Below are 16858 nucleotides of genomic sequence, written 5' to 3'. Positions count from 1 at the left end.
TCTAAAGAAAAGATGAGAATATAGGGGGCAGGGAAACTAGAGAACTGGAAATGAAACAATCAGAACACAAAGAGAATGTTAACACATTGTGAAAAATGTAACCAATGTCATTGAACAACTTGTATAGAAATTGTCAAAAGGGAATCTAATTTACTGTGTAAACTTTCACCACAAACACAATAAAATATTATTGGAAAAAAACCAGACACTACAACAGGAAAAAGAATCAAACTGGTATTAGGCTTTTAATCTGCAACAAGGAAGCTAAAAGACAGTGAAGAAAATGTACTGATTAAAACAAAACAGCAACCCAAGAATCTTCTACTTGACTAAGATATCACTAAGATACTCAAGGGTAGGAGAGGAATCAGAGACTACAGAATGCACGTACTGTATCTACTATAGGAAAGCTCTCAAGAAAGTATTCTGCCCAGAGGCAAATAACTCAGAAGACAGGGTTCAAGTTGAAACCAAAAAATCCACTCCTGTTGATTCACAGTGACCCTACAGGACAGAGTAGAACTGCCCCATAGGATTTCCAACGAGTGGCTGGCGGATTTGAACTGCTGACCTTTTGATTAGCAGCCTAGCTCACTGTAGCTCTTAACCACTGTGCCACCAGGGCCCCTTCAAGTTGACAGAGGGTGGAAAAAAAAAAGGAAACAGTGGTGAGCAACGGATCTTTCAAAATGTATACTGTTAAATCTAACGGAATAATGATTAAAAAAAAACTCACTGCCATTGAGTTGATTCCGACTCACAGTGGCTCCGTATGTTAGAGTAGAATTGTGCTCCATAGGTTTTCCTTGGCTGTAACCTTTACAGAAACAGAGTAACAGGCCTTTCTTTCCTGGCACTGATGGGTAGGTTCTAACTACCAACTTTGAGGTTAGTAGTCGAGTGCTTAAGAGCCATTGTGGCACAATGGTTAAGCATGCGGACACTCATGCTGTGTTAAGTGAAAAAAAGTACATTGCAGACTGTAGTATGCTACCATACAATTTCAGTAAAAATAAATAAGCAAACACAACCCTTGTATTTGTGTATTTATGGTGGTGTATGTGGAAACAACTCGATGGCACTAGTTTTTTTTTTTTTTTATGCAACTGGTATATACAAATGCTCGCTGAACAAAACATTGTGAAAGAATACACCACATCAATTACAATGGTTATTGCATGAGGGGTGGGACTGGTGGGGTGGAGGGGCCTGATGGGAGAAGGTCAGTTTTCACTTTTCACATTGTTGTATTGATTGCATCGTTGCACCTGTCACAATATTACACGTATTACTTTTGTAATTTCAAAACATCAATAGAGGGAAAAAAATCCTAAAAAACTCAATGGTTTTCTTTTTCTCTCATTGTTCCTCCCTGAATATCTGGTTCCGAATGTAGCTCAGTACCCCACCTGCCACCCCATTCTGTCCACCAGACAGGTGTTTGAGTCCCATTCGTGGATGAAATTGAGGTTACCTCCTACAAAAGTCCTGAGTGCTGGTCAAATTCAAGGAATATGTCTGTCTCTTTGGGTCTTTGAAAATTCTGGGCCACTTTGACAAAGATTTGGCTAGTCCAGAGGACAAAGAGGAACTAGTGATGGGGGCCCTCCTACTCCACAGATTGGCCTACCCAAGTCAGCTCTGGCCTGGCCAATTCTTCCTGCTAAAGGACACACACCATGAATGTGGCTCCATAAACATATCTGTCTGTGCTTGCAAGACCTAAAGAGGAAGTAAGGAGAAACGGAATCTAATTTGTTGCGGCTCTACATCTCAACCCCTGTAACCTTTTCTACAACTCTGAGACAAGGTTCTTTCCATTTTATAGAGAAGAACACAAGATTAAAGTTCAAGTAACACGTCCAAGGCAATATAGCTGGTCAATTGTCTCCAGCATCCTTCTATATAATACCCAAAGTGTTTTTTTTTTTCAATTTCATCTTTTTACTTTCAATTTTTGTGTGTCCTTCAACAGTGCTTCTCAGCATATCTGTGGTGAAGGGCCAGTTGTTTTTTCCCCCAATCCGGCACAAACTAAGACTTGTAAAATATGAAAAATGAATAAAAGACATGCAAAATATAAGCTCTGATATTTAATAGATTCAAAAGACATAAAATGACTATCAAATTGCTTAGAAATTTTGTAAAGTTTTATAAAGTTTCTAAGACGCTTCTTATCAATTTCTAAATGTATCTTATAGCCTTCAATTGCAGACGTGCCAGGGAACACAGACCACATTTTTGTGCACCAGGGTTGTAACAACACATATCCACTTTTGTTCTCTGACAGTCTATCGTTCAACTGGCAAATTTAGTCCATTTACAGTTATTGGTATTTGGGTGTGTTTCTAGCTCTCACATCTTGAAGTCACCTCTCCCCCAATCACTGTTGTGTTGGTATGGCCTCAAATTATAATTCAAGGTCATTGTGGAAATTTTTTTTTCCTTTGGTCCTCACTACTTTTTAATGACTAGGTTTACTAAGGTACTTACTTGCTCACCTTCACCCTCAGTTACCTCCTACAGCAAGTCCTGGATTTGTTCCTCTTTATATTTAAGCACTTCATCCAAAAGTATCTTAAATGTGGGCCTTCGGCTGGCAAACTTTCTGAAACCAGGTATGCCCCTGAGTATTTTTAACCTAGGAGTTGGGATCGACTGAACGGCAACAGGTTTGGTTTTTTGGTTTTGGTACATTTGCATAAGTTGGTGAGACAGACAATTCTAAGTTCAAATGTCTTTTCCTTCAATCCTTAGAAAATGTTACTCCACAAACAGGGTTGCTGCTGGAAAATCTGGTGTCCCTGTGATTCCAGCCCTGCAGGCTTTAGTTCTCTCCGGAAGCTTTCAGAATCTTTGTTGCTTTAAATTTCACTATCCAGCAGACAAAATGAAAGAACTGTGTTACAGATGTGTATTAGCATAACAGGGAGCCTGGTGGCACAGTGGTTAAAGTACTCAGCTGCTAACCAAAAGTCGGCAGTTCAAACTCACCAGCCACTCCACAGAAGAAAGATGTGGCAATCTGCTTTTGTAAAGACGTACAGCCTTGGAAACCCTATGGGGCAGTTCTATTCTGTCCTACAGAGTCTCTAATTGACTCAACCGCCATGGGTCTGGTTTTTGTTTGGATTAACGAATTAACAACACTGAGTGAAAAACCACCATATACTTTTATATAATGCTTAAGTCATGTAGAACTAAATAGTACATTGTTTATGGGTGCATAAATATGGCAAAATTGTGAGGAAAACCACGGAAATGATAAACCCAAAGCCCGGGCTTGTGGCTTTCTCTTAGGGAGGGTGGGGACGCACTAGGAGAGGAGCCCATGGGGTCGCTGAAGTACTGGGAATGTGCTGTTCGAGCTGGGGGGGGGGGGCGTGGGCATGAGTGCCCTTTTTATTATTGTCATTGTCAGCTGCTGTTGAGTTGGTCCCGATTCATGGTGACCCCACACACAGTGGGACAGACCACTGTGAGCCATAGGGTTTTCATTGGCCGATTTTTAGAAGCAGATCACCAGGCCTTTCTTCCTAGTCCCTCTTAGTCTGGAAGTTCCATTGAAACCTTCTCAGCATCACAGCAACACACAAGCTTCCACTGATGGATGGGTGATGGCTGCACATGAGGTGCACTGGCCAGGTATCACACATAGAAGGTGAGAATTCTACCACTGAACCACCAAAGCCTCATTATTATTTTTAATGCCTCACAAATATCCTTCTACATGCATTAAATATTTTATAATTTCAAGTGAAACAGTCCACCTGTGACTGGTCCCCAGCAGCAGCTCCCAGGCAGGATCCAGGTTACTGGAGGTGGCGGGCTGTATGCCCTACAGGAATAGCTACGCTAGTCACTCGCTTCCCAGATGGCCAGAGAAGAACCGAGGCTGGGGATGGGAACGGGGTAGCCCTCAATTTGCTCTACATTGGAAACTACATTGCAGCCCCTCTGGACCCATCTTTATGTTCCACCCAGGAGTCCCTCCACTGACTCAACTGGGTCGTGTCCCCAGCTGCCCGAAGGAGCCGCTCTGAGCCCTTTCCTGCTGCCCACAGCTCAGCCTGGCCCAGGCTGCCCTGGGGCCCTCTGCTTCCACCACATGGACAGAACAGCCTTTCTGGTCACGCTCCTCAAAACGCCTCCAGCTTCCAGATGTTGCTTACGTGAGACTCTAAACTTCATCCCCACGTCCAGCATGTTGCGTTCTCTAACTCTGTAACATCTCTGAGGTCTCAGTTCCCCCTGTGCATCCTCTCGAGGCCCCCATCCATCACTGGTTCTCGAAGAGTGAGCACTGATGAAACTAGTGCTCCCGTTTCCATCCTCCAAGTCTTCCTGGTGCCTGACAGTGGTAACACCTGCAAACTTGTGGGGCTGGATTTTTATTGGTCAATTTCCCTCCCCTAGGTAATGACCTCTAACTTCATTTATTACAATTCTCTTGAAGACCAGCCAAAAGAAGGAGGCCTGTGAACAGCAAAACTGTGTCCAGGAGAGCTTTTATTTGTACGGAACGGTTTTAAAAATACAGAATAAAATAGCTTTGTCTCTACTATTATTCACAACATCTGGTCCAAATATTATTACATATTTTTAAAATACTTAAACGTTTAATGAAGCCATGTTAGAAAAACAATATGAAAATTCTTTTTAAAAACTCCATAAAAGAATTACACATCTCAAAAAACAAACCCATCCCAAATACCCTCGGTATGCAAAACAAAAAACAAAACAAAAAAACCCCACAAAACAACAAAAACAAAACTAAATCAAAATCCCAGAAAGGCATATAGCCAAAGTCAGCCACAAAAACACAAGGAAAACATAGGCATCCCTACTGTTTTAAGAACAGTCAGAAATTTATTAATGTGTCAAACAAAGGTCACAAGCGAACAAAAAAATGTATTAATTGGAACTGTCAGTAAGATGGCAACACTGGTAAGGATACCCTACGTGCCTGAAAACACACACAGCAATTCTAAGGATGCTGGATGGCGCTGATGTTGAGGGGTGAAGAGGCACAGTCAGGCACAACCTAAAAGGGCAGGAATGTTTGTGAGGCTGCTGAAAAAGGATCCCCAGTGCTAACATGCTTTATGGGGTCATGGGCGGAAGCTGAACGCTGGCAAAACCGGGCGGCCTTCCTGTACTACTCTGGTTGTGACTAAGGATGGGGTGGAGGGTAGGAGATGTCCTATTCTCTGTGTCCAAAGCGTAAGGACAGAGGGCACAACCTACATGTGAAACCCAAGGTTCTTCTCTAAAACCAACAGGCCATTCCCCCGGAGAAGCGAGCTCTGTGGATGTTAGGAACATGTGCTATACACCACCACCACCAACAGGGGTCATAGCTGGCTGTGCACACCAGGCATCTGGCAATGGCTGGGAAAGCAAGCCCGGTGTGGCCACAGCTGCCTGCAGCCGTGTGTACACCCAGCACAGCAGCCTACAGGACACAGAAAGGTTCTGGAATGAAGCCACCACCATTGCTCCTTATTCATCTTCCATCTGGCCTGGCCACCTTTGTGGCATAAACATTACTGAAGATTATACTTGCCAACTTGACGTCTAAGTTGCTAGGACCAATATTTCAGCAGGGACACGAGTTAAAGACATAACAACTTAGCTCTTGGTAATAAAATAGACGTATGGGTAAATAAAGTATACACACATACTAGAGATTCATCAATGGAGAAATTCTATCATCACATGACATTGTCATGAAAATTATATCATTCCCCCCCTGGAAAACTGTGACTATAATCCTGGGCAGAAATGTTATTTTACTATATGGAAATACTGCAATATTCATGCATAAACCAAGTCGTCGTCGTGAAAGTCAGTATTCTATAGTATAAAGCGAATCCTGGGTGTGAATTTGTCACCATGAAAAAGGGAAACCTTCGGGGCCTACCCACGATGCTTCACTCTAGCTGGCTTGTTAAAACCTCTTGCCTTGATCGATCACAGAAACCTTGCTGCAAGATGACATTTGAAACCCTCTTAAGAAAGACTCAATATAAATTTTATACCAGTGATTGTTCAGTTGAACTCCCTAGTGAGAATGAAAACTATTTACAAAGACTGGAGCCATTTCCCATTATTCTGTGAATCATGTTAGACAAATATTTACCAAAACCAGCGGTGGGGTCTCCTCCGCCCTCCCACCGTGACCATGGCTGCATCTCCTGCTCAAATAAACAGTTTCTACGGCAGGAGCGCCAACTCAAGTGCTTTCATTCGGGGGCCTGGCAGGTGACCTGTGAAGATGGTGGGTAGGTGGTTACTGTGGAAATTGGAGACTGAATGCCCTGCCCAAGGACATTCCAATTCAATATATTTTGGAACACTCTATTGGCCAAACAAAGCATGGCCGGTATGTGAACCAGAGAAGCAGACCAGCACAGGAAGGGTAGTGTTACAGGCACAGACCACGCATGTCCTCCGCTCCCCTCAAACCTCCCCTTTAGGGGTCTGCTGAAACCCAAGAAACACACGGCTATTTTTTTTTTTTTTTCCAGTTATAGACTTTCCTTCTCCAGAATATTCACTAGAATGAGGGGCCACTTCCTAAAATGGCTTGTGTGTGTTGCACGTGCATGATTTATTATTTATTATAAGACTCCAATCTCTCAAGCAAAGGTAAGTTTCACAGGCTGTGCAGAAAGTACCAGACTCAATGATGGTATCTAGTCAGGCTGCCTTCTTCCCTCCCTTCCTTCTGTCCTCTCCCCTTCTTGGACAGAGAATCAAATGTTTGCCCCGATGGATCAATCAACCAGAGGGGTGAAACCTGCTTCCTAATAGTAAGGGAGGATGCAGGGATTCCCTTCACATTAACATATCCCCTCAGGCCAGCAGCTTGGAAATCTCCCAATAAAACCCGGTCTAAAGAGCATGGGTTTCTGGATGTCTGAAGCATGTAACCAAGTTACCCAATGGGAGGCAAGATGCCCGTTAAGCTGAGTTGAAGAAAACTTGTCTCTGAGTTACTAGGGGTGGGGGGACTTTTACTTGGCTATTTGGCCCTTCTGCTCACCTAGAGAGCTAGAAGACAACAAATTTCTGGGAAGTTTAACAGTTTTCCCCATTTTTCAGAGCAGAGAAATTGGAGATATAAAGCAGACTACAGATAGTAAGAACTGAGACCAACTCAATACAAGAGGGCTGTCGGCCTCAAGGGCTTACCACGTTTGAAGGATGAAAAACGGTTAACCAATGTGCTTCTATGTTTACTTTGTGTCAAATACACATCTTAAAAAAAAAAAACAGTACAAAATTAAATGTAATTTAGAATCTATGTTCTTTACTTAACCTGCAATAAGATCTTGGCCAAACAACACAGTGCCACTGAGGTGTTCTTGCGTAATAAACCTCAAAGCTCAAAATTACCAGGACGTGGAGCAGGGGGCGGGGGGGAGTCTGTAGTGATACAAAGGCATCTGAAGGTGGTAAGGCCAAGCCAGCCTCAGATGGCAAGAAGTTCACCATGTCAACGCAAGGGTGACGAGGGCCAGACCCATGTTCTTGGCGCCAGGCAGGAATGCCCATTGCCATCTGAAGCTCAACCAGGTCAGTGACCACTTAAGTCGTACAGCTCCGTGAAGTGAGATCATTACTTTATGTCTCAGGCTTTTCCTCAACTGAAAACTTCCAATCAAATTAATCAGAAGTCTTCATTCTCGCTCCCCCCAGAAAGAATTTAGTGTTATTAATAAGAATTCTTCTTAACAGAAAGAGCCAGCCAGCCACTTTTTTTACCGCCTTCTGCAATAACTTAAAACATGAAAGGCAGCATTTGGCCAGGGAATGTAACCTTCCCCTCTGCCAAATACAGTGGACGTGCAACGTGGCAACCCACAGAAATATGCCTTAAGTCATGACCGCCAGGAATGACTGCCAACAGAAGAGCTTTCACTGGAGTAGGGAATCTACCAGATGACACACCATTCAATGTGGCGGCTCTGTTTGATACCTGCCCCAGCTTCCCTTCTTCACAAAACAAATTCACGTATACCTTGACCCACGTTTTCTGGGCTCTGGTCCAGTAGTCAGTTTTGATAAATAGATTAGGCATTACAGTATTTACACTTTCATGGTATCAAGCAATACAAAACACAACCACAATAATGGTTACTGGCTTTCAAAAGCCATTACAACAAGCTTCCCTGATGGTGTCCACAGCTTTACAAATGCTGGTTCTTTTCTTAAAAGGGGTAGGGTTGGGGGACAAGTAATAGGGATGCAGGGTAAGAGGGTCACATGGAAAAACACTGATTTCAAAAATCTGCTATAGTCAATGACATTAAATAGGAATAAAATCTTGTAACTATAGGCGCGCGCAACGATAACTAACATCCACGTGACAGCAGAGCCAAGACTCCCACGAACATCTGACTGGTGCATTTGTGCGGCACACTATACCTGTCACACCAGCCAGTGGTGATAAATGCCAGACAGGGTATCTCAGCTACTAGTAAAAAACAGGCCAACAGGGAGTGTGCTGGTCCAGCCTGGGGCAGGGTGGCAGGAAGAAAGAACAGATGACAATCAGATAGTACTTAAAGGTACTTTCCCTTCCTCTCCAATCCTCCGGATAGACTGCCATTCTAATAATAACACAAGCCTTCCCTGTGTACAGACTGTGACAAAGGGTGGCCACGTCACTGTTTCCAGTGGGGTGAGTATCCTCCCCCTACAGGAGTATCGGGAAATAGAGTCACAACTGACCAGTCAGCTGTGACAGTGCAAGCACACCTGCTCCTCGGCCACAAGAGGTGTCTGTAGGCACAGGCTGGGGTGAAGACTTGCAAAAATCAAACAAAAAGGAAATAGGTCCAAGTGTGTTCAGGACAGAGAGCCACCGGACCCTGGGGACGGCTGCAGGAAAGCGAGTGCTCAGTGCAGCACAGGCCCTAAACTCGACGCCACCCTCCTTAGGAAGGCGACTGAAAAGGAATCACCACGGATCTCCAACATCCCCTAGCACAGGAGAACTGGGACGTCAAGTTCAGTGACCAAGTGACTATGGCCAGCCATGGACGCTCTCAAAAGGCAATGGGTCAAGGGCTTAATTTAAATAAGGACATAGGCGAGACACCATATTAGACACGATCACCACCCACAACAGAAAAGCTATTTGTAATCAGTCTTAGCTCCAGGTGCAGAATGTAAATGCAGATATACAAACATATTATTTTACTGTTTGTTGCTCAGCAAGAACTACAGAGATGTGCCTCACTGCGGCCGGCCACCGAGTACTCCAAGGCTATACTGTGGCCTGCGAGTCTTCATCTGAATTCCGGCTATTCCCACTCTTCCTGAGGCCTTTCCACGTGTAGCCCACAAAGGTCGGGCTGATGGGCAAGTAACTGAAGCATCGGTATTTTTTAATAATGTTCATGCCAAATGGCAAATCGTAGGACTCCATGCCTTCGAGCGACTTGTTCCCTTTGCCTATGCCCTTCTTCCATTTCCTGATCCCTCTTTCCTCTGGAGTACCTGTCATGCACACACACACAAACCAAACAGAATAACAGAATGTGCAGTTTACCAGCTGACAAAGAACAAGACTCTCCGACATGTTCTTCCACAGTCAGACCTGCCTGGTGACAGCGAAGAAAACCCAAGGAGTTGATGGCACTCAGCTGCCCAACTGTCCCAACCAGAAGTCTAGGAACCACTAGCCTGCCTTGTTCCACATTTTAACGGCCTCCTGGTGGCTTTCCTCCTCTGTGTCCTTCCATGGGACCCATATTCTGTACTTTCACTGTTGAGGGCTGGCCTAGGCCAGGTCATTCCTTTCCTGGGGCATCGTGTCAGCCTCCTAACTGGTTGTCCAGTCTGTCCACCTTACCCCCACCCCGCAAATTTTTAACACTGTGCAAAAAATATGCAAATCTGACCTTGCAAAATGCAGCCAAGTCTTTGCTACACCACACAACGCCTTCATCATAGGCCATGCACACTGAGGGTGTTACACTGCTTTGGGGTGTGTGTGTGTGTGTGTGTGTGTGTGTGTGTGTACACCTGGGTACCCTCCACTTGTTCTGCTCGTGTGTGTGTGTGTGTGTACACACTTGGGTACCCCCACCACTTGTTCTGCTCCTGTGTGTGCGTGTGTGTGTGTACACTTGGGTACCCTCCACTTGTTCTGCTCCTGTGTGTGTGTGTGCGTGTGTGTGTGTGTACCCTCCACTTGTTCTGCTCCTGTGAGGGTGGCCTTCCACTGGACTCAGACTCCTGACTACTTGGCACCATGACAGGGGGGTCGGGCAGGAATGCTGGGCACACAAGAGTTGGCAACTCCTAGGCTTCCTCTCACAGCCCCTCCCAGTCAGAGAGGTGTGCTGGATCTGACCTGGCTACACGGGTGCTATGGATTGCATGGTGTCACCCCAAAACATGTCCTGAAGTCCTGGCCTCTGTACTTGTGATGTGATTCTGTTTGGAAACAGAATTTTTCTCTGGTTATGTTAATGCGATTGTGCCAGAGCTGAGTGGTCCTAAACCTAATCACTTCTGTGCTATAAAAAGGGCAGAACAGACACAGAGGCACACACAGGGGAAGACGGAGGCCATGCGAGGGCCTGTCTACAGGCAAAGGAATGCCAAGGACTGCTGGCAGACCCCAGAAACTAGGAGAGGGACCACAGAAGGAACGGACACGGCCAAGACCCTGATTTGAGAAATTAAATGTTTATTCTTTAAAGCCACCGACTGTGGCATCTCTGTGACTGCAGCACCAGGAATCTAAGAGTCCAGGACACCTGACAATATACGTCTGTGCCTGAGCCCAGTGATGAACTAGGTTTTGTGGTGGTGTTTAGGGCACACGTTACTTTCTTGCATCTAAGCTATGTTCACCCACTGGTGTCTGCGTAATAAAGCTGACTTTTTACTTTCCATCTGTCAGACTCCTGAGCCTCCCTCTCAATTAGTTCCGGCTTAGGAGAGAAAGGGGGCATTGCTTAAGGACTCTTAAATCTAACACCTTCCACCTATTCACACATGTGACATCTTCCATCTGAAGTGTTCACCCTAGCTTGCCCCAGCAAGCTCTTGTCTGAAAGTTTTGCGGGTGAGTTGTTTCAAGGGGAAAATCTCAATCAAACCTTCAAGCCTAAGATTAAGCTTCACCTTTCTTGGGGGAACTGCTCCCACTCTGAGGGCACGTCATCTACTAGCATCTTATAAGGTACTTCACAGCCTCCTCTACAGACTGGGGAGGCCTGAAGGCAGGCCCACATCTCCTTGGTCCACCACTCAGTGCCGGGCACAGAATGCAAGCAGCCAAGAAACAGGGTCCTGAGCTGCCTTTGTCTACCACCCTCCAATGCCTTTTAGTCTTGAGGTTGCCTGGGGGCCTGCCTCAGGAATGACTCACTCAGAGGGTAGACTCCCCAAGGGGCGGAATGCCTCAGGGTGTTAGAGAAGCGATAAGAGTGTTGAACAAGCAGAGGAAAGTAAAATGGCCAGGCTCAGGGCTCAGGTCCTGCAGGCCAGCAGGCCCCCCTGCAGTGCGTGTGAGGCATCCCAACGCCTCTTCACCCTGCACGAGAAATTTACTTGTTTTAACAAGAACTTGGCAAAGAGGAAAAACATACCAACTTATTACCAAAAAAAAAAAATTTCATAAAGCGGTTGGGAGTATAATCTCAACCCCTTTAGAAGACAGTTTTAGTCGGTGGATGATTTAATTGATTTACTCCTCCTGTTCTCCACTTTCATTTGGCTAAACAGTAACTCACATTATGTAATAAGCATGTTTGGTATCTGCCACATACCTGGGATGGTGTTATCCAAAATAAAAGCCACGCAGCCTCCTACAAACATAGCGGTTGTGAGAAGAACGTTCAACACTTGATCAATCCCTGTTATCCCTAGAAATGGAAAACAGTGGTACAGGGTCACTGCACAGCAGCCGGGGGTGCCCACCCCGCCAGTCACTGCCCGCAGCATAAGCTTCCCAGTTCTGTGCGTGTAGATAAGCTACTGCTGTAAATGTCTGAAGCCACGCTGATGACTTGCAACACGATTGAAAGATGTCTCTGTAAGGAAAAGTCCTAACAACAGTGGACACAAGATAAACCTAATAGGGTGAAATTCCCCCTATAATGAATGAACTTTGAAGCCATTAGGGGTGTTGTTCACATACTAAAATAATACAAAGTAAAAGATGGCTGTTGTAAGGCTAAGAGAAAACCATAAAGTGAATAATGAAATAACAAAAAATATTTTGTTTGACAGTTTATAAAGAAAATGTTCTACATTCTACTGTGGTGAGTAGCGTCTAACTTCTTAAAAGCCTGTGAGCATTCCGATCCAAATTCCAATGTCATATTTTAAGGGGATAGAGAAACAAATCACCAATTTCATATGGAAGGGAAAGAAGCCTCGGATAAGCAAAGCACTACTGAAAAAGAAGAAGAAAGTGGGAGGCCTCACTCTACCTGACTTCAGAACCTATTATACAGCCACAGTAGTCAAAACAGCCTGGTATTGGTACAACAATAGACACATAGACCAACGGAACAGAATTGAGAACCCAGACATAGATCCATCCACGTATGAGCAGCTGATATTTGACAAAGGACCAGTGTCAATTAACTGGGGAAAAGATAGCCTTTTTAACAAATGGTGCTGGCATAACTGGATATCCATTTGCAAAAAAATGAAACAGGACCCATACCTCACACCATGCACAAAAACTAACTCCAAGTGGATCAAAGACCTAAACATAAAGACTAAAACGATAAAGATCATGGAAGAAAAAATTGGGACAACCCTAGGAGCCCTAATACAAGGTATAAACAGAATACAAAACATTACCAAAAATGATGAAGAGAAACCCGATAACTGGGAGCTCCTAAAAATCAAACACCTATGCTCATCTAGAGATTTCTCCAAAAGAGTAAAAAGACCACCTACAGACTAGGAAAGAATTTTCAGCTATGACATCTCCGACCAGCGCCTGATCTCTAAAATCTACATGATTCTGTCAAAACTCAACCACAAAAAGACAAACAACCCAATCAAGAAGTGGGCAAAGGATATGAACACACATTTCACTAAAGAAGATATTCAGGCAACCAACAGATACATGAGAAAATGCTCTCGATCATTAGCCATTAGAGAAATGCAAATTAAAACTACGATGAGATTCCATCTCACACCAGCAAGGCTGGCATTAATCCAAAAAACACAAAATAATAAATGTTGGAGAGGCTGCGGAGAGATTGGAACTCTCATACACTGCTGGTGGGAATGTAAAATGGTACAACCACTTTGGAAATCTCTCTGGCATTATCTTAAACAGTTAGAAATAGAACTACCATACAATCCAGAAATCCCACTCCTAGGAATATACCCTAGAGATACAACAGCCTTCATACAAACAGATATATGCACACCCATGTTTATTGCAGCTCTGTTTACAATAGCAAAAAGCTGGAAGCAACCAAGGTGTCCATCAACGGATGAATGGGTAAATAAATTGTGGTATATTCACACAATGGAATACTACGCATCGATAAAGAACAGTGACGAATCTCTGAAACATTTCATAACATGGAGCAACCTGGAAGGCATTATGCTGAGCGAAATTAGTCAGAGGCAAAAGGACAAATATTGTATAAGACCACTATTATAAGATCTGGAGAAACAGTAAACCTGAGAAGAACACATACTTTTGTGGTTACGAGGGGGGGAGGGAGGGAGGGTGGGAGAGGGTTTTTTATTGATTAATCAGTAGATAAAAACTGCTTTAGGTGAAGGGAAAGACAACACTCAATACATGGAAGGTCAGCTCAATTGGACTGGACCAAAAGCAAAGAAGTTTCCGGGATAAAATGAATGCTTCAAAGGTCAGCGGAGCAAGCACGGGGGTCTGGGGAACATGGCTTGCGGGGACTTCTAAGTCAATTGGCAAAATAATTCTATTATGAAATCATTCTGCATCCCACTTTGAATTGTGGTGTCTGGGGTCTTAAATGCTAACAAGTGGCCATCTAAGATGCAGCAATTGGTCTCAACCCACCTGGAGCAAAGGAAAATGAAGAACACCAAGGCCACACGACAACTAAGAGCCCAAGAGACAAAAAGGGCCACATGAACCAGAGACCTACATCATCCTGAGACCAGAAGAGCTAGTTGGTGCCCGGCCACAATGGATGACTGCCCTGACAGGGAGCACAACAGAGGACCCCTGAGGGAGCAGGAGATCAGCGGGATACAGACCCCAAATTCTCATAAAAAGACCAAACTTAATGGTCTGACTGAGACGGGAGGAATCCCGGCGGCCATGCTCCCCAGACCTTCAGTTGACACAGGACAGGAACCATCCCCGAAGACAACTCATCAGAAATGAAAGGGACTGGTCAGCGGGTGGGAGAGAGACGCTGATGAAGAGTGAGCTAATTATATCAGGTGGACACTTGAGATTGTGTTGGCAACTCTTGTCTGGAGGGGGGATGGGAGGATAGAGAGAGAGGGAAGCCGGCAAAATTGTCAAGAAAGGAGAGACTGAAAGGGCTGACTCAAGAGGGGGAGAGTAAGTGGGAGTAGGGAGTGAGATGTATGTAAACTTACATGTGACAAACTGATTGGATTTGTAAACGTTCACTTGAAGCTTAATAAAATTATTAAAAAAAAAAAAAGCCTGTGAGCAGCCATCTAGGATATTCTACTGGTCTCACCCCTTCAGGAGCAAGGAAGAATGAAGAAACCTAAAGGTACAAGAGAACGATTAGTCCAAAGGACTAATGGACCACGTCTACCATGGCCTCCACCAGACTGAGTCCAGTACAACTAGATGGTGCTCGGTTACCACCACCAACTGCTCTGACGGGGATCACAATAGAGGGTCCTGGACACAGCTGGAGAAAAAAGCAGAAAAAAATTTTAACTCAGAAAGACAGACCAGACTTGCTGACCTGACTAGAGTACGGCCCCCGGACACCCTATCACAGCTCAGTAATGAAGTCACTCCTCAGGTTCACCCTTCAGCCAAAGATTGGACATGCCCCCAAAACAAAACCAAAGGGACACACCAGACCAGGGGGCAAGGACTAGAAGGCAGGGAGGGACAGGAAAGCTGGTAACGGGAAACCTAAGGTCAAGAAGGGGGAGTGCTGACATGTTGTGGGGTTGTTAGCCAATGTCGTAAAACAATATGTGTACTAACTTTTTAAAGAGAAACTAGTTTGTTCTGTAAACCTTCATCTAAAGCACAATAAAAAAAAAAAATTTCACAAGTTAAAAAAAAAATTCTTTTGTGGTATCTGCATCAATCAAAGGTTTTCATTATTCTGGGTTAGTATTTTTTAGCTACTTTTAATTAGGAAAAAATGGATTTATAAAGACTTCCCCATATGAATGTGATATAATAAAATTTAAAAAGCAGCAAGTAAAAAAAAAAAAAGGCAAGACTGTCCTTGTTATTGGGAAATTTGCGCACTTTCTATGTTTAAAACGTAATGATCCCCCATTCTGCACGTGCTCAACATGCAGTAGCTACTATTCTGTAGGACGGTTCTTCCTTGTTCATTCTCCACGACACTGGGGAACTAAAACTAACGAAAAAGCTAAACAGGCTAATCTGGATTGCTCTTAGCTGTAATCCCAATAGAAAAACATGAATTTCAAGAAATTACACATTTAAATACAGCATCACTTTGAGAAACCCAAAGGTTTTCAAAGAGGCATTTTCCCAAAGAGATTAAAAAAAAAAAAAAAAACCAAACCCAGCGCCGTCAAGTCGATTCCGACTCGCAGAGATCCTCTAAGACAGGGTAGAACTGCCCCATAGAGTTTCCAAGGAGCGCCTGGCAGATTAGTACTGCCGACCTTTTGGTTAGCGGCCGTAGCACTTAACCACTACGCCACCAGAGTTTCCCCCAAAGAGATGGTCCTGGTAAAAAGTGGCCATAACATCCACCTCAGCTCCACACACCTGCCAGTTGTGTGGACACGAACAGGGCTTGTAGATAAAACTGCGGTAAAGCGACACGTACAAGAAATACCCGGGACAGGGTTTGTCAAGACAATTTCTGAAGCTTCGTGTCCTCTTCAACTAGTGCAGAGTTCTTTGTGAATCAGTGACTATGGCTCCAGCTCCCCTTAGGATTTGAGGCCTGTTTTCCATACCTGTGACGAGAGGGTTCTGTCTGAGGTAACTTGGAAGGACTAGTCCAAAGAAGATTGAAAATCCAAGCACAAAGAGGTTCCGAGAAGAATTTAAATCGATGAACTGCAGGTTAGAGAGCCCGACAGCTGTGATCATCCCTGGAGAGAAAAACACAAGACCACAAAGCTCCTCTGAGCTGACTACTGCCTGCCGCCGAGTCCTCCTGGCTGTGGAAGGCAGACTCCCGGACAGTGTCCTTTCTCGTCCCCTCAGGAACAAGCTGGGGACCAGTGCAGTGACAGAGGGGAGGGGTAGGCGTGGTGGGAAAGTAACTACCCTGGGTCTCTGTTCCAAGTGGTCTTTGGCCCGTGCACTATTTGGGTTTACACAGGGGCAAAAAGACCATACCAAGTTTTTTTAGATCAGGCAGAAAACAAGGACATTGATTCCCCTTAAAACCTCTACACAAACTTTTCGATTGAGCTGAGAAGCCCACCCTAAAATGTGATGTATGCCCCTGATTTCTACAACTGATTGACAAAGAGATCAAATCTACAGTCACATCGTAAAAAAACGGCCAGCTTTCAATGGCCCACTCAGAGGGAAAGATTATTCTCATTGTTGGTTCTACTTTGACCATAAATTCAACTTAAGAGGGTAATGTAGGTTTTAGTTTTAAAAAGCATATTCTTTTCTATTTTAGAATAGAAATGTCTTGTTGCC

At 44.4% G+C, this 16858-nt stretch overlaps 1 protein-coding gene across 9 annotated transcripts in view; it reads right to left on the bottom strand.

The window, feature by feature from the left end:
* Positions 1–4491: 4491 nt before the first annotated feature.
* SLC23A2 (solute carrier family 23 member 2) overlaps positions 4492–16858 on the bottom strand; it is a 146130-nt gene continuing 133763 nt past the window's right edge. For 8 of the 9 annotated variants that reach the window (XM_064275810.1, XM_064275812.1, XM_064275808.1 and 5 more), the window contains 3 exons: positions 16156–16293; positions 11796–11891; positions 4492–9510 (listed from right to left, as the gene is read on the bottom strand). In XM_064275810.1, the coding sequence (XP_064131880.1) occupies positions 9278–9510; positions 11796–11891; positions 16156–16293 (467 nt within the window). In that variant the 3' untranslated portion in view covers positions 4492–9277. The other variant, XM_064275816.1, reaches the window with a different exon arrangement.

The sequence above is a fragment of the Loxodonta africana genome, chromosome 24 (genome assembly GCF_030014295.1).
Source record: "Loxodonta africana isolate mLoxAfr1 chromosome 24, mLoxAfr1.hap2, whole genome shotgun sequence".
Classification (NCBI taxonomy): domain Eukaryota; kingdom Metazoa; phylum Chordata; class Mammalia; order Proboscidea; family Elephantidae; genus Loxodonta; species Loxodonta africana.
Note: the sequence above shows the minus strand (reverse complement) of the source record. Positions and strands in the feature narration are given on the sequence as shown.